We start from the raw sequence: 17,560 nt of genomic DNA, 5'->3' as shown, positions 1-17,560 counted from the left end.
CCTGAGCGAGGCGAACACGATGCTGCCAAAATCGGCGCTCTGCGGCCGTTTTTTGCGAAGTTATTCACCAAAAACTGAACCCTACCTTGGGGCACTTGACCTGACCTCAGATGTCACCGGTTGACCTAGGACCTTAAAATCGGGTACCAATCTCTGCGTCTCGTAACGGCGCACACGCTCGTTTTTCCGCGACGCGCTAGCTCCACCAGGGGCGAAACGGCGAGGGGGGGGGGTCGTACCCGCCCCCCCCCCCCTCGGCCGGCGCGTATGTAGAAAACCAATAGGTCCGGCGAGGGTTAAACTCTAATGATTACGAACACAATGAGCTGAGAGAGTTCGGCAAAATGAGAGACGTCATTCATAACTTCGGTCACACTTCACAGATACTAAAGCTGACCAACCGTATCGTTGAGACACATTAAAGCGAACATATCTGATTCAGTCCCACTGTTCACGTAGATCTAGCCCCCAAAGTGTAATTTAGTTTGTACCTTAGCTGTTCGGCATTCAAATAACCTCTGAGTATCTATTGACGATGTTGGAATGTGTGGCAGCTAATGGATCTCGTAAGTGAACAGCTATATCAACAGCTTGGCTTTCCGCTTCATAGCTTGGCTAACTCAACATTACCTATATCCAACAGAGCGACATGCAACGCTGCCAATGTAGAACGAGATCGACGCTGTATTCTGGCTTTTTACTTCTGTACCACATAGGGCTTAATGAAGTAGCTGATCTGCTTACAGGCTCGCTCTCATAATAGCCGGAAACTATAGGTATACAGTAGTTACGAGCGAGCAGTTACAGCAGTTAGTTACGAGCGAGCGAGCGCAGCGAGCAAAGCGAAGTATTTTCAAATAAGGGAAAAATCTCAGTATGAGCGGCCCGGCCCGGGCCGGGCCGGCCTGTAACGCTTTTGAGAGGCTTATATCTCAGCAACCGCAACCGCCAATCGGTCCAGCGCGCTGGACCGATTGGCCTGCGGTCTTTTTTGCTGGGTAGCCCCATCCCTTCTACCCCGTAATTGACTACTTTTGATACATTTCAGTGACCGTCGTGGCACGTGCCACGTGAAAAGCCAAGGGTGTTCAAGCTGTTTTGCAAAAGTAGTGATTCTGAGAGGCTCATATCTCAGCAGCCGCTTGGGCGATTGTCTTGCAGTAATTTTTGTAGGGTAGCTGCATCCCTTCTACCAAAGGTCGGATACTCTTGATCTATGTGAGTGACCCCCACTGCACGTGCAAAATGCAGAAAGAAGAGGTGCCAAATTTGTTCCCATTTCAATAACTCGGTAATTACTGGGGCGATTTCGCTGAAACTTGGCATACAGGTAGGCACCCACCAGGCAATGCATTCCCATGCGTTGCGGTTGGGGTGCTACTGCACGTGCGCACGTGCAGGGGGCGCTTCCGGATCTCGAGAACGGCTGGGCCGATTGCGCTCAAATTTGGTATATGGTTGGGGACCGGTTAGTAGGGTCGGGTGCCGTGCGAAAGTCAGTTTGGACCCCATTTGCACGTGCGCACGTGCAGAATGCCGTTTCCAGATCTCAGGAACGGCTTGGCAGATTGTGCTCAAATTTGGCACACTGCTAGCGACCGGTTAAAAGGGTGCTTTGCACAAGCCCGTTGGAAGTACCCTCTCGCCCTTCCGCACGTGCAGGGCTCACTATCTCGCTCGCTCGTTCTTCGCCCAAAAGGCGTTTTACTGGTTATATGACTACTCGGAACTTGTTTTCACTGCACCGTTTTTTTATGAGGAGCCAGTGCAGCGAACAAGGTTGCCATGCCGTGAAGTTTGAAGAAGATGCCCTCTTCTCGATGACACCGCAGCGATAAGCGTATAAATGCACCGTGAATGTAGCTGTTGTCTCATTCCGATCGCACAACTGAGTCTTGTTCGAAGCTGATTGGCTGCCCTGTGTTCATACTTCATACAGAGCCTGTCTATTATGGGAAGCAGCATGTTTGTCCTTTACACCACACGGAGGTCACTGAGATGTCGCACTTGGTAACGAATGAGGACGCAGCTGGCTACCTGTCGACGCCATCGGTCTCCGTATCATCCTACTTTGTTCTGCTACCTTCTCCCTGCCCATACACCACACCTCACACCATGAAGATTTTCCATTCACTTCTCCGTTATCCCGGACATTTTCTCGGTGTCGTTCGGTCACGCTCCGCGGGACGCTCGTTTCCGCCCGATTTGTGTGATGGCGAGAAGACGTCTGACCGAGAAGTGCTCCGTTTTGTTAGGCTCACCAGGAGCCGTCGGTGTGACTAAGGCACGCGTCGAGAGACCTCACGTGGTACGTGAGGAGTACGAGTGCTTACATTGGGATCAGGGCGTCGGAGCGCCGGCGGTGGGCTGGAAAATGTTCATAGAGTGCAAGTCATAACGTCCAGCAGGGTAGCTGGGAAAATTAGTCATCAAGGGAGATTCAGATACCTAGATAAGTCGTGGCAGCTGTGAATGATATTGGCACGTGAGATTTCCTGAATTAAGAGTCGGTTACAAACATTTTTTGTCGGTCATTGCAATTACAGTTTAGTTTAACTTCCGCTGTCGAAATGAATAGCTGTTATAACAGCCTATTCATTATCAACCGGAGTGAGTTGAGTATGCTCTGCCAGTTAAAAAGGTTAAAAAGTTCCAAACAGTTTTCAGGCGTGGCTTCTTCCATTGCTCCCTTGACACCTGAATGCAGTGAAGAGGGTCTCCTATCCCGTCGTATCGCTCTGTCGCAGGACGTTTCACCGGGGTCATCCAATTCCGCTGGCACCCCGGGGAGTCGGGTCGGCGGCGGCGGGCCCATGTCGATTGTCGATCGTCGTCGGCGGCGGCGGGCCAAGCTCTGCGCCGCGGCGGGCCGTATGGTCGCGGGCCCACCGACCCGGCGCCGCCGCCACCGCTGCATTGTTGCATTGATCGGTCGGGGTGCGGAGGGCTGGGAGGGGCCGGCGCGGGGGACGGACGGGCTGGGGGCTGCGCCAGCTCTCAGCTCGCCCACCGGGCGGCCCACGCAGTCAGCTCGCGGCGCCGGCGACCCACGCCCGCCGCCGCACGCCTCGGGGCATCCCGAGAAGTCACCGTGTCTGATGGAGGGTGGACGGTTCGAGTACACCCGTCCCGACCGAGCCGTGACCGTGATGCCACTCTAGTCAGGGCTCGATGACGCACTGCGCGCGGCTGCAGCTGCAACTGTGCCAGTAGTCGGTATTACTGAGCTCGCAGTCAGCCTCGCTGCAGAGCGGAGGACATGTAGGTCTGCCGTTCGTCAGGAATGTATATGTGATGCCGCGGATGAAGAACTACATCTACGGACCATGACGCACTGCCAGCCTCCGCCTGCACCGTGTTGATACGCTAAACCATCGCTTCAATGGAAATTCTGCTCACTCATGCACGTGTTTTCACGCTTACGGCTCATCAGCTACATTCCAGTAAATAATCAGAGATCCGGCGAGCCACGGTGGCTGCGCCGTACGGAGCGACGCTGGCATGCAACAGCACCACGCTCCAGAGACTCAAGTTTCCGTCGAGCCGCCGTGGACTTTGTTTGTGTCGCACCGAGTCTCGGCATTGTGCCACGGCCGGCTTTGATAGGAGCTTCAGACGTGTCCGCGGCTCCTTCGAACCGGTGTCCGGTGGACGAGATCCGGCTCCCGGGACAGGATCCGATTCACCCCGTCCCACTCGGTGCAGGCTGCTCACGAGTCCGGACCTTGCTAATCACGAGTCCGACCTCCGGGCTCGGGTTCGATCGTGAGGCTGGAATGCAAGTCTTCCAAGGTCATATTCTCATAACGTTTTATGCTAAGTCATAAAGCATTTTGTGATGAAAGTCGAGCGGGTTCACTTGAAGGTTAAAACGACGTATGCTCGTATTATAAATATAAGATTCGAGGTAAGACGCGCCGTTTTCAGATTCTGGAGATCGCATAGATATAGCACAATTATATAAGTTCGTGTCTTTTTCGGTTCACCATTTTCAAGAAGTAGACCAGTTAATTACATAACTTCCAATCCTCGGTTTCTCGTCGAGAGTAGTCTGAGCTCACTGTGGCCGCTCTGACGGCAGCGCACGAGCGGCTCAGCTCGCCCGGCTGAGCCGCTCGCCTGTCGCCGTCACGGCTCAGGTGACCGTGACACCGAGCTGCGGCGCGTGACGCCGGGATCACGTTCCACGTGACGGCCGGTCGCGACACCCGACCGGCGTGGTGACGTGACGGCGGTCGTGACTCTCGAACTCGTTGTGATGGGGGAGGGTCTGCGCTGTCACACGTCGTCAGGGCGGCGCTGTAACTGCAGCAGGGCTGTAACATGCCGCCGGTGCAGTGGGCGGAGAGACGGTGCTTTATAGACATCTGGCATTCATAGCTTGTTCCACAGCGACACATGGTATTGGCTGAATGAAAGCTGAATGCAATAATGCTTGGCAAAGGCTCAGCCAACCTTGTTCCGTCCCGTTACTTTGACGTTTGTGACTTCTCTGAAGCGTTGTCATGTCCGGTTAGTGGTTATTATGTATAGTCGACTACAGAATGTTGTTCCACTTTTCACAGGCCATTATTTGCCTGGAGTGGTAGGTTGTGCCGCATCACACGGGCTGAGTTAACAAATTATAGCTTTGTCCCAATGCTCACAATCGACACGCTTAATTGCGTGATAAACGGCACAACTTAGCGCTCCGGTCAACTGATAGCTTCTGAGGAGTGGAACATCATTCTATAGTCGACTTTACCTACCTATAACTATGTAGCCAGTTTTTGTAGGTACCTACATCATACCTAATGTTGCTTCTCTCTAACTCTCGCAGGCACGGTCCGTTTTAGCCCTGTTACTCTCTCTATCTTCCTCTCCCTTCCTCTCTCCTCTCACTTCTCTCTCTCTTTCTCTCTCTCTTCCTCTCCCTCTTTCCTTCCTATCACCATTCCTAATCCTCACCTTGTTCCTCTCTCGTCTGTTTATAACCCTATCCTACACCCTTACAGCCTCCGTGCAGCCTGGCTCATCCCATCCCGCGCTGTCCGGCTTCTTCTGGAGGACTTGCAACACGCTTGGGCTCAATTGCCTTGTCGTTTTTGTCGCGGGTGACGCGAGGTCACGCCTGTGTTCTGCCCGGCGCTGCTGCAATCTGACCCCTGGCGGCTCGTCCAACTTGTCAGCTGTTTATACAGAGAGATAGATAAGTTCCGCGTGAAGTGGTGGATGAGCATCGCTCGATGTTTGGCGCAGGGTGTGTGGCGTGTGACTTGTGACGCGTCAGGCCACAAGCTGGCGTGTGACGCGCCGGTCTCACGTGCCTCTGTACATATACCGCTGGTCCGTGCCGCTCAGTGTTGGCCAGTGACCCGGAGCCCTCCTACTGCGCTCGCGGAGCAGCGGCTCATGAGCTGATGATGAGGCCAGTTGTGGCTTCTGCGCCGCAGCGGCACTGCTGCTGATACTGTGGGTCCGGTGGGCCCCCTGCCCCGGCCTGACTCACCTCGCGACATTGAGATACCGAAAGCTGCAGCTCACGCGTCATTTTCACGCGGCAGGACGTGGGTACTTTCAGGGGTGCAGTGTGCAAGATGTGTCAGCTCGTTTATCGGCAACTGTTCCGTGCTTACTGCTATATGTTTGGGGCCTGTTCGGGAGGTCGGAGAGATGTTCGTGTCGAACACAGCTGTACCATCGTTCATCAGGGGGTCCGCGTGCGGGCAATCATTTCGTCGAGGCCAAAGTTGGCGTCTTATGCAAATCTGTCGCTACTATAGATATAAGTTATGTAGGTATTTTGCTACCTGTGCCTTCATTCCATGATAAGTCAAAGGACACTTGATTATTGACAAATTTTGGTACGAGCTGACAAAATGTTGCAAAAATATCCATTACTCAAGTCTCTTGTCTGTCATCGTTCATTCGCTTTTATCTTTCGCGCTTCTCTGACAGGGATGCAGACCGAGGCGGAAGGACAATCGAATATCGAATAGAGCAAGCTCAAATGATTCGCTTATCGAATTTGTTTCAGTCTGTTATCTGCTCTCCTCGTCACTTTTGTGTGGCGTCCTGTCACCTCGTCACTGACTCTCGGTCCCCCTCTTCTTGCAGCCTGTCCGGCGGGCACCTGGGGCCGCGGCTGTGCCAACGAGTGCGCCTGCATGAACGGCGCCGCGTGCGACCCGCTGACGGGCAGCTGCACGTGCGCGCCCGGCTGGCGCGGCGCCACGTGCCAGACGCCGTGCGCGCCGCACACGTACGGCCAGGGCTGCACGGAGCCGTGTCAGTGCGCCAACGGCGGCCGCTGCGACCCGGTGTCGGGCGCGTGCGACTGCCGCGCCGGCTGGACGGGCCCGCTGTGTCTGGACAAGTGTCCGCCGGGCACACATGGCGACGAATGCGCCAACCGGTGCCAGTGCCAGAACGGCGGCACCTGCGACCCCGAGAACGGCAGCTGCAGGTGCCAACCCGGCTGGGAGGTGAGTGCAGGCCCCGGGGCCCGCCGCGCGGCGGGTGACCAGGGGTCCGGCTGGGTCTCCCCGGCGGGCCTCCGAGCGCTCTGATTGGGCTGCTTTGTGGCAGGATGTTATACGGAGCAGTGAGTACCCGTGGCAGTCTGTTCCCGGAGTTTTATGAGTGCTCGGTCCGCCAATGTGAGCTGAGCGAGATAAGCCCATGAATTCCCCGGACAATACGAGGGAGGAAGCTGCTGTGGGTCCCGCCTCTGTGCAGACCACGCTCTGCATCATACCAGCTCCCCTCTGTGGCAGGCGTTTCCGGGCTGCATGGGTGGCTGTGGCCTGGTAGTGTTTGGTGCAAAGACGCGCGCAACGGGAGAAGGATGGAAGGTGCCCCATGTCCATGAGGTCACTGCCGGGGTCATGTGGCCGATGTTGTTTCGACGTCATCGCTGCTCCCGACGGAAGCTGCCTGTCGGTTTGGAGACGGACACAGCCGGATACCATGGCGTCCGCAGCTCCGTCCGTGTTGTCCTCCGCAGCGAGACTGTACTATCTCCTCAGTTCCGGATCTGTGAGGCGCTGGGAGAGGCGCGGAGAGATATGACCCGTTCAGTCTCACTGTGTCCCCTTTTCCTCGTCTCTTGCCAGACCTGGTGTTATACACACTCACTCCTGGCACATTATGGACACACCAATGGGAGCCATATAACTTTATGGTTACGGAGTTCCTCAAACCCCAATCGTCATCAACTTGGCACATCATTACTCTATGAAGTGCAGCCACATCATTTCCCTGTCCCTAAACCTCACTTTATGACAGAGTAGTCCCCAGTCTCTTTGACGCCAGTAGAGCGTCAATAACTGAGGTGTCCTCTTAGCTCAGTCTCACCCCGTGCTCTCCTTGTTACTTCTCTTGTTCCCCCTTCCCCATATCTGCGACAGCATATTATGTTGTGCTGTCAATGCATTGCCATGTTAAATGGGCTTGAAATAGCCGCCTGTGGAGAGTTTCCAATACAAATACAAATACAGCTCTGCCGCTGACCGTTCAAGCCTCTGCAGTTTGTCAGGGGATGTCTGCGGTAACCTCTGCCCCTCTCTGTGTCGTCTGTCTGTGTGTGTGTGTCTGTCTTCTGCGTCTCGATACCCCTATGGACTGTCCTCCATTCTGTGGTTGTTAGAAGGATGTGTGCGGTGACCGCTGTCTCTCTGTGTGTGTGTTTTGCCAGCCGCGGCTCTGTCACGTCCGTTCTGTGTCCGTCAGGGCGACGTGTGCGGTAACCGCTGTCCGCGCGGCACCTGGGGCCAGGACTGCAGTCGCCGCTGCTCCTGCTACAACTCGGCTACCTGCAATCACGTGACGGGCGTCTGCGAGTGTACCGCCGGCTACATCGGCACTCAGGTGGGCTACACCGCTCCACCTCTGGCGTGGAGTGAGAGTGCAGGACTGCTGACCAGGCATGTCGGTGGTCAGCAGGTCTGCAAAATCTGCTGACCGAACGCTGACAGCACGATTTAATCGTGTAAAATTACCGCAACCGTTGGTGTCGTTTGTGGTCGATGATATGCGGAGCTCTCCCGAAACGGTGCCGCGTGGCAGGATCATTGTAGCATTCATTACAAACGAATATTGGATAATTGGTTTATGGGAGCATTTTAGAGAACGGTTCATTCCCGTGAAGCGGTGTGTTGTACACATTCAACGCCTTATATACGAGCTGTCCGGTCTGTCCTCAGTGCCAGGACCAGTGTCCGCTGGGCACCTGGGGTGTCGACTGCGTCGGCAACTGCACCTGCGTGAACGGCGCCACCTGCAACATCGCCGACGGTAGCTGTCGGTGCGAGCTCGGCTGGAAGGGCACCAACTGCGAGCAGCGGGCCTGCGAGCCGGACCACTACGGACAGAACTGCCACGCCGTCTGCACGTGCGAGCCCAGCCAGACAGAGCTGTGAGTGCCCGCGCCTCGCCGGGGAGACGTGTGCGCTACTGTCGATTCGATAACCGAAATGAGTATTATGTGGTATTCTGATTCGAAAAGGTCTAATGTTGCCTTCCTAGGAATTCGGAATATTCTATCGCCCAGTTGTTACTTGGGTATACTTAAAAATGTATCCGTGGCGATGAGCGCTGCCGTCCAAAGGCAAAACCGCATATGTCGGGTCAGGTCATGACCCGACATATGCGTTGTTGCCTTTGGACGGCAGAGCGACTGTGATGATCGTTCGTGTTCACTAGCAGCACACTCGAAGCGACCTCGTCGTTGTGAACTCCCAAGACATTGTAGGAACGGAGAGAGCGAGTGGTGTCGTCTGCTCCTCACCCCACCCGTGTTTCCGCCAGATGTCACCCATGGACGGGCGACTGTCAGTGCAAGCCCGGCTGGTCGGGCCGGCTGTGCGAGCGGCCGTGCCCGCCCTACCAGTACGGAGAGGACTGCCAGGGCATCTGCAACTGCAAGAACGGCGCCTTCTGCGACCAGTTCAACGGGACGTGCATCTGCAGCGCAGGTACTGAGGCACTCTGGTGGTAACGACCTGACCCGGGCAGACCACATACATGTCTCGGTCTTCCTCAGTAGCCTGCTATAATTGTACCAATTGTACCAATTGTACCAAGTTGTTACGTGAGTATTGATCCTGCTGACTGCTCTCCTCTCCTCAGGTTACATCGGTGAAGACTGCAGCACCCAGTGTCCTCCCGGCAAGTACGGCCGCGGCTGTCAGCTGACGTGCTCGTGCGCCAATAACGCCACGTGCAGCCACGAGGACGGCCGGTGCCAGTGCACGGCCGGGTGGCACGGTATCAGCTGCAGCGCCCCCTGCCCGGCCGGCAAGTACGGCCCCGGCTGCAACACCACCTGCCAGTGCGCGACCGGCGCCGCCTGCGACCCCGTTAATGGTGAGAGGGGGTGGAAGTTGGGCCGGTGGTGGGTCGATCGCTGGGGCACTGGATGGGAATGGATGGTGGTCATGAGGCGCGGATGTGTATGGAAGATAGACAGAACGGTGTTGACTGTTGAGTTCTATAATGCGTTTGTTGGTTAAATGGTTCTGGTTGGAGTCTGCTCTGTTTCGAGTAGATGTGGATGCCTGCTTTAGGTTCTCAGTCGCTTATCCTTGGAAATTCGCTCTTTTATTCATTGCTGCCTCTTTCGATGTCACTCAATTCCCCTCACGGTACAGGGGTGTTCACTTGTTTGATCTTCAGCTTTTGAGAGCCCTACACTTGCTGGAGAAGCGCTCGTAAACTTTCCAGTTGAAGTGCCATTATAGCTAGCCAAGCACCGGCACCCTCTCACCCGATCACCGCTCATGCTATTGACGCGTCCAATGACCCGCTCTCCCTCTCGCATCCACCAGGAACATGTACGTGCGCTGCTGGCTACAAGGGCGAACTGTGCGACCAGAGGTGTGACGAGTTTACCGCCGGTCTCGGCTGCAAGCTGCGATGTCCCTGCGTCAAAGAGAACAGCGAGGGCTGCGACCCGGTCAACGGGCGCTGTATCTGCAACCCCGGCTGGCGAGGTGAGGCATTGGACATCGGGCGCATGCCGAATTGGGTGCGTGGGGTGGGGTGGATTACCAAGAAATTTGGGAAAAGTGGGAACTATTGATGAGGTCAAGCTGCTGTAAGAAAGAGCGAGTGGCACTGCGTTATTATTGAACGAATTTCATAGAAATACAGCAAGTTCTTATTCGTGATGTTTTTTTTGGTTGTTGTAAAACTGGCAATGCTCTGTCTTGTCTCTACCTGACCTTCCCTGCCTGACCTGACCCGTCCTCTTCTCTGCCAGGCGTACGCTGTGAGACTCAGTGTCAGGAGGGCCGCTACGGACCAGAGTGTAAGGACGTGTGCCACTGCAAGAACAACTCGTCCTGTGACCCCAAGTCGGGCGCGTGCACGTGTGCTCCGGGCTTCCGCGGCACGGACTGCAACGAGCCCTGTCCGGACGGCCGGTTCGGCCTGGCCTGCCTGCAGACCTGCCCCGACTGCGCCCACGGTGAGTGTTTGGGAGACATGAGCGCTATGATCCCCTATAAACCTGCACCGACTGCGCCCAAGGTAAGTAAGAGGGAGGGGAGCGCTTTGTACCCGTATAAACCTGCCCCGAATGCGACCATGGTAAGTGACAGTGAAGGGCGAGTGCTGTGTACCCCTACAGGCCCGTCCCGACTGGACCCACGGGGAAGGGGAGGCACACACAGTTGGCGATGGCCCATCGGTGAGAATATGCTGCGCTCCAGGGAAGTTGTAGCGGGGATTAGAAATCGAGAGATACTCTACACATTGTTCAATGTTTTGACATTGGGTCGAAGCGGGCTTCTAACCATTCGCTAACGGTAACTGACTGTATAATATAGATGTGCTGGGTACCCGGCTGGGCTTCGCATCAAGGGTGGTGCGTTGGTGGTGACGGTGCCAACGAAAATGTGTGCTTGTTGGGAACAGTGTCGTGTCTTCGTGTGACTGTTTGTCAACCAAGTTAGTGAAACTGAATGATGTAGCTAAAGTACAAACTAAAGATAAACAATGTTCCGTAAACCCGTTAAATATTCACTTATCATTCCTATTGCTTGGTAACGTGTTGGTGGCTGACGGATGGTCTCGTTCTTTTTCATGTGGCAGCTGTGATTGGTAAGTAGTTAGTTGTAACCCCTGCCGCTGCCCCCTCCCCGTGACATGCAACTCCCCAGCTTTGACTGTGCTGCCGCGTCACCCGGATACTAGCAGGCGACACTGACACCTCTCATCTGCCCAACATCACAGACGGACCGCTCGGTAGTGCATGTGGTGTGGCTGAGTACATTGCTCAACAGATAAACGGTGGTGATGCATCAGCTAATCCGTCGCAAGGTCGAGCTTTGTCCCCGGTTTAAGTGGTAGTTTACATCATCTCATGCGCCATGAGTGTGGCGGTCTTTGTTCTTTTTTTTTCGGTTGGGGTCTATCTGGCTCGCTAGCTGTGTTGGTAGTTTTTGTCCGGTATGTTTAGTTTTTAGTGTTTGGTTCTGCTTCGGTTGGTCTTGTTTGGTTCTCGTATATCCTCCCATTTCTATAAAGTGGTGCTTGGGGATTTTTAGAGAGGCGCTCGCTCATCGCTGTTCCCAGCAGAACGCCACTAATTCAGAAATTTGACGGTGATTTGTTACACCTTTCACGTTGTCCGTACTTTTTTCCTCTTTACTTCATTTTGACTCTTTCTTTTGACCGTGACAGCGTGACTACATCGATGGTTATAGTTTTGGTTGCTGCCTGATGGAGCTTGTGGCTTTCTTTTAATCCTGTGGACGGGCTTTGACAGCTGGTCCTGGGTCGTCTCTGTGGATCTGTTTGGTTTGACTGATCATTAAGCATTATTCTTCGGGTATGCCCGACTTTTGTATCTAACTATAAGCTATTCCACGATCATTAGCTTACGAGTGTCTTACAATGCATGTTACTGTATAGAAAGTCATAAAGTCGGGCCAAATGAACGACAGTTTAATGAGATGCACTGGAGACATCTTTCTGTCGTAGTCGGTTGGACTCGATGGAGCCTGGTTGCAACCCATGTTGAATTGTTTCTGCTGGTGAGTAGAATTGAATGTCATTTCACGCGCAAATCTGTCCTATCTTTTAACTCTGCCGATCTTCTTGTTCGACCAGGCCCCTGACATAAGCCGTGACTCCTGACGTTCCACTGTGACTTATGACATCCCACACGAGCTCTCCTCGCATGACGTGACGTTAGTGACACGCCGTGTGCCCTGCCACAGGTAACGGCACCTGTGACCACGTGACCGGCCAGTGCCCGTGCGCGCCCGGCTACGCTGGGGCCCTCTGCTCAGAGGCATGTCCCAAGAACACGTACGGCCTCATGTGTCGCAAAACGTGCGACTGCGCCGAGCACGGAGAGTGTAACGCCGTCACAGGTCGGTCCGGTGTCCTACTGGGAGATCCATTCACATCACGGGGTCGGTGTCAGTCATGAGGTTAATTTTAATCGAAACGGTCTGTTTTGATAACTGAATAAACTTTCCAATATAAACCAAACTATTGGGTTGTAATAGAAGAACAGGAGTTGAATAGGCCAAATATTACCCAAAGTCTCTTAGATCATTAATTGATAAGTCTATTTTTATGGTGAATCATGCCCTATTGTATTGCAATGGCAGATGTGATCTCTATAACAGCTGTTTTGCCATCTTCCCACAGGAGAGTGTCTATGCTACCCGGGCTGGACGGGGGAGCGTTGCAGCGAGCACTGTCCAGCCAACACTTACGGCATGAACTGCGCTCAGACGTGCGACTGTCTGAACGGCGCCACGTGCCGGCCGCTCGACGGAGCCTGCGGGTACGTGCCACATGCCACGTGTTGACCGCCTGCTACGTCCAACAGACTGGGCAGATCAATCAGTAGATGATTGTATCACCTCTGCCAGCAAACATCGAAATTAAACAACTGCACATATTGTAACGAACACGGAGCCAACTCTTTTCGACTTATCATTTCCCCTAATGATGACACTACTCGACGCCCTCAGGTGTCCGCTGGGCTGGACCGGGAATCGCTGCGAGGAAATCTGCCCCGAGGGCTATTACGGCAACCAGTGTATGAACTCCTGCAACTGCAAGTCCAACAACTTCATGTGCCACCCGGCCGAGGGCTGCATCTGCAGATACGGACATACAGGTGAGGACTGAGGAGGGGTCATATTTCTATGGAAAGTTCATGTCCAAATACTTTATCGGAGGTTTATAAAGCCCGTTGAGTTGGGTAGTTGTAAGTTCTGTTGATCAATGATTCTCATGTGACATGTTTCATTGCTGTTTCTATAACCTTGTATCGCAGACCCCGTGGTTTAACCTAACCTGACCCATCTAACGCTCGCCTCTGTTTCCCTCCAGGTGAGAACTGCGACATCCCGATCCGGGCCAGTCTGACCGAGTCGGCGCGCGAGGGTCCCGGCTCGGCCGGCGTCACGGCCATCGTGGTGTCGGTGCTGCTGCTGGTGGTGGTCGTGGTGGTGCTGGTGATTGTCTACTACCGGCGCCGGCTCTACCGACTCAAGAAGGAGCTGCACCAGGTGGTGCAGTACTTCCCCGAGGCCAAGGAGCGCACAGGTGAGAGAGCGGGTCGCAGTGGAGGGGGGAGGGAATGGATTAGACATAGGGCATAGGTCTGGAATCGTCTACATGGGGTTTGTGAAATGAGGCGATTGCTACCTCGTTGATGGCTTTGTGCTGACTTTGGCAGCTTTCAGCTGTTAATGTCCTGTGTAGCAGAAGCAGCTGCATCGCTAGTCTACTAAATTTTGGTAGGAAACCTACGTCGCAAGCAGTCGCGATGAAAGTAAATTTCACGATACGATAGCACCTTTTGCGTACTAACTATGTACTACATATTGTTGACCGCTTCTCGTCAGCCTACTTCCGTCTCCGTTGTTAGCAACACATCCTCTGTCAGTTTTTGACACACCCTCCTGCCTCTCCGTCAGACCCACACCACTTCGATAACCCTGTGTACGCGTACCCGGAGAAGGCGCGTCAGGACCCGCTGCCGCTGCCGCCCAACATCCCCGTGCAGAAGAACGACCTGGGCGGCGCCACCAATGTCAAACAGCTGGCTCTGGATGAGGAGGAGGGTGAGTCTGGGGGGAGGTGGGGGGAGGGGTTCCTGGTGACCCCGAGAGGTGCGAGGGTCGCAGGGGTCTTCTTGAAAGGACAGAGAGTAGTGTGTGTAGAATGTGCCGGTTGGTGTTATTGATGTCTGATGGATGTATACTACAGACATGTCTTTTTTGTAGATTATAATCGTCTCGCTTATATATTTGCACTAGCCGTTAACTTTTTTGTGTGTTTTGTATTTCTCAGCATTTCTTGTCCAATACTGAGCCAGATCATATGAATGGGTTCTCCCTTTTGATAGGGACTTGTGGGTTCTTTTACAGCGCTTTTACCCAGAGGTAGACGGTATAGGTGGCACTACCAACCCGCCGGTAAATGTTCACAGTGACTTTATACAGTATATGTCACTTAGCTTTGTGATCTTCCTAGAGCACATGCACCCCTTTTCAAGTCGTTTATGCTCTATTACGGTGATCTTATGTATTTTATTTTTTCATGTGTATTCAGAGTTTATTGAGGCTTTTTGTGACTACATTCTTTCCATCACAGATATCATACAGTTTTTGTGTTCTATCCTGTGTTTTATGTGTTCTATGCTGTTTTTGTGATGGCTGTTAAATGTGCGTGGAAGATAAGTAGTGGCCTCCAATGTCGCTTTTTGTGTCACAAGGGGAGCAGTTGCTTCTTGGCTTTTCGTGCTGCTTGTTGTCCTATATTTTCTTGGTAAAGAGCTATCGAAATAAGCTACGAAGGCCAACTTTGCTTGTCACTCGGCACATTGTGAGCCTATTGTACATACAGGATAGCAACTGTGTTTCTGAGTATTTGCGAATATTTTTGTTTTATTGTTGCCCAGTTTTTTGACGATACCGTCAAAAAGGCACGATGCTCCGCATTGCCGGCTTTCTTGGTCATAGTTGTGATGCAGCTTTGTGTGCTTTGTGTGTTCCGTGGTCATTCGCCCACATTACGGATAAATAAATGTATGTTGATAGAGACAAGTAGAAAAACACGGAACAAATAGTGCATGGACGCGTTTCGATTATTAAATCTTCATCAGCATGACATAATCACAGAGAAAACAAGATATACCTTAAGATATAAGATATATGAGGTATATCTTGTCTTCTCTGTGATTATGTCATGCTGATGAAGATTTAATAATCGAAACGCGTCCATGCACTATTTGTTCCGTGTTTTTTATTACGGATGAACTCGGAGCTTGGATATAGGAAGATGTATTTAGGCTATTAATCTTTAGGTTTCCCATCAGATGTGTCAATTTTCTGCCTGTCAGTACCGGCCAAAACTTTTTTTACGCAATGTTAGTACCAGTATAACGCCTTTTGGGGCGACTAACGGAGCGAGCGAGAGGGTGGGCCTTGCACGTGCGAAATTGCGAGGGGGTACCTCCAACTGACTTGTGCACGGCACCCTACTAACTGGTCTCTAGCGATGTGCCAAATTTGGGCACAATCGGCCCAGCCGTTCTCGAGATCTGGAAGCGGCACCCTGCACGTGCGCACGTGCAAAATGGGTCCCAACTGACTTGTGCACGGCACCCTACTAACCGGTCCCTAACCGTGTACCAAATTTGAGCGCAATCGGTCCAGCCGTTCTCGAGATCTGGAAACGACCCCTGCACGTGCGCACGTGCAGCAGCACCCCAACTCTGGCACATGGATATGCAGTGCCTAGTGGGTGCCTACCTACATGCCAACTTTCAGCGCAATCGGCCAAGTAGTTACCGAGATATTGCAACAATTACAAAAGTGACACCTCTTCGTTTTGCACGTGGCACGTGCATAAGGGGTCACCCACATGCATCGGGAATAGTCCAATACTTGGTAGAAGGAATGAAGCTACCCTACAAAAATTACCGCGTGTAAATCGGTCAAGTGGTTGCTGAGATATAAGCCTCGCAAAAGCGTGACCACGGCCGGCCGGCCGGCCGGCCGGCCGCTCATACTCAGAAATTTCCGTTAATCTAAGGAAAGACTACGCTCGCTTCGCTCGCTCCGTAACGAATACTTCCTGAATGTTCTTATCCTAGCGAACGCTGCATCTTATCACGGTTGCTGCTAACAGACCAATTTTCTGACGGCCTAGGTGGAGCTGTCGGCTATGACTCGAGCCTACTGTCCAAGAAGCTGAAGGACGCAGACTGCGGCAACCCCAACATCTACAACAGCATCGAGGATCTGAAGGCGGACAACAAGAACAACATGGAGCACGTCTACGACGAAATAAAGGGCATCAAGGTTCTCAAAGAGGAAGGTGGGTCCGCGGTACCGGCAGTGCCACTGTAAACTGCATGCGCCACTGGCGGTCGTTTTGCACGGGTCAGATGCGTCCTCTGATATGACGAGTCCCACGGGTGTGCGGATCTCCTACTGGCATGGTGCGTGGAGGCCTAGAACCCAGCGCTCACGCAGACCCTTACTGAGCTGTCGCCCGTGGCTGCAGGACGAGTAACTGCATGACTGTGCTCGCTATTGGCAGCGCTGCTCTATCAGCTGCTGTGTTCACTAATGACAGGCCCGTTTTAGCTGCTGTGTTCACTAACTACCAGACTGGTGGTTGGGGGTGCTGGCATGGTGAACCGCTCAGTCTTCCTCTGTCCTTACTCCGTTGCGCAGAGCGTCCGTGACCGTGTGGACGGACCGAGCTGAGACGATGGAACTCGTGTGCCTGACAGTTGAACATTTATGATGGTCAATGTGCGTCGCCTTGCTGTTTGCGATGTGTATTTTAAGGAAGTTACACCGTTGCATTCGTTAACAATACGTTTTATGAAAACAAATTACTCAAAACCCAAGAAACACGCTAGAAAAATCTTCAGAAGGTAGCTGTTTTTTATTTCTCGAGTACAAAGTTCCATCGTTTCTCCGGTCGCCACCACGACGCTTCTTCTTAATCTGCCTACTAGCCGCGACGTCCCCGATGGTGACCGATCGAGACGAGACAGACTCGGGGCGGATCATCTCCCTGTCTAACGGGACAGTCAGCACGTGACGGACCGCGCCGGTACGGGGACGGGACGGTAACAAAGGCGGACGAGATAACGTGCCTGGGGAGACTGACAATGACAGAGACTGAGGACCGTTCTGCGACGGGAGAACTTTTGTGGACCGTGGAAAGGCTAAACACTAGGATAGGTTAGCTAGTTTTGATGTGAGCGAATTAAATTTTACTATTTAGGCAATCACTCGCTTAGTTTCGCAAAAAACTTCGCTCGAAACCTGCCCCAAAACAGGTACAAGACAAAATATTGTTTCATGAATCCGATAGCAAAAAGGTAAGCCAAATCAATACCAGGGGACAATAAGTGCTTATTGAGTTACAGACATCCATAGATGTTGTTCAAAGAGCACTATTTTCATCAACAGCCTGAGTGCTTCGTGAGAAGGTTAGAGATCAACTATCAAGAGTGCATTTACACTGTTCTGCAGACGAGTGAGTCATTTCTTTTGAAATCGATTTCAGTTGCCTACCAACAGTAACA

At 53.0% G+C, this 17,560-nt stretch overlaps 1 protein-coding gene across 4 annotated transcripts in view; it reads left to right on the top strand.

The window, feature by feature from the left end:
* The window catches only part of LOC122368365 (protein draper-like), a 62,069-nt gene that overhangs the window by 39,404 nt on the left and 5,105 nt on the right, over nt 1-17,560 (top strand). For 2 of the 4 annotated variants that reach the window (XM_043342259.1, XM_043342245.1), the window contains exons 4-17: nt 6,097-6,464; nt 7,711-7,848; nt 8,184-8,395; nt 8,788-8,954; nt 9,109-9,345; nt 9,807-9,971; nt 10,241-10,447; nt 11,074-11,082; nt 12,204-12,359; nt 12,643-12,781; nt 12,972-13,120; nt 13,336-13,551; nt 13,926-14,072; nt 16,165-16,332. In XM_043342259.1, coding sequence (XP_043198194.1) covers nt 6,097-6,464; nt 7,711-7,848; nt 8,184-8,395; nt 8,788-8,954; nt 9,109-9,345; nt 9,807-9,971; nt 10,241-10,447; nt 11,074-11,082; nt 12,204-12,359; nt 12,643-12,781; nt 12,972-13,120; nt 13,336-13,551; nt 13,926-14,072; nt 16,165-16,332 — 2,478 coding nt within the window. The remainder of the gene's footprint in view (nt 1-6,096; nt 6,465-7,710; nt 7,849-8,183; nt 8,396-8,787; nt 8,955-9,108; nt 9,346-9,806; nt 9,972-10,240; nt 10,448-11,073; nt 11,083-12,203; nt 12,360-12,642; nt 12,782-12,971; nt 13,121-13,335; nt 13,552-13,925; nt 14,073-16,164; nt 16,333-17,560) is intronic. The other 2 variants (XM_043342251.1, XM_043342267.1) reach the window with 1 other exon arrangement.

Source organism: Amphibalanus amphitrite, unplaced genomic scaffold (assembly GCF_019059575.1).
Source record: "Amphibalanus amphitrite isolate SeventyFive unplaced genomic scaffold, NRLGWU_Aamphi_draft 000032F_arrow, whole genome shotgun sequence".
In the NCBI taxonomy this organism is placed as follows: Eukaryota; Metazoa; Arthropoda; class Thecostraca; order Balanomorpha; family Balanidae; genus Amphibalanus; species Amphibalanus amphitrite.
Note: the sequence above shows the minus strand (reverse complement) of the source record. Positions and strands in the feature narration are given on the sequence as shown.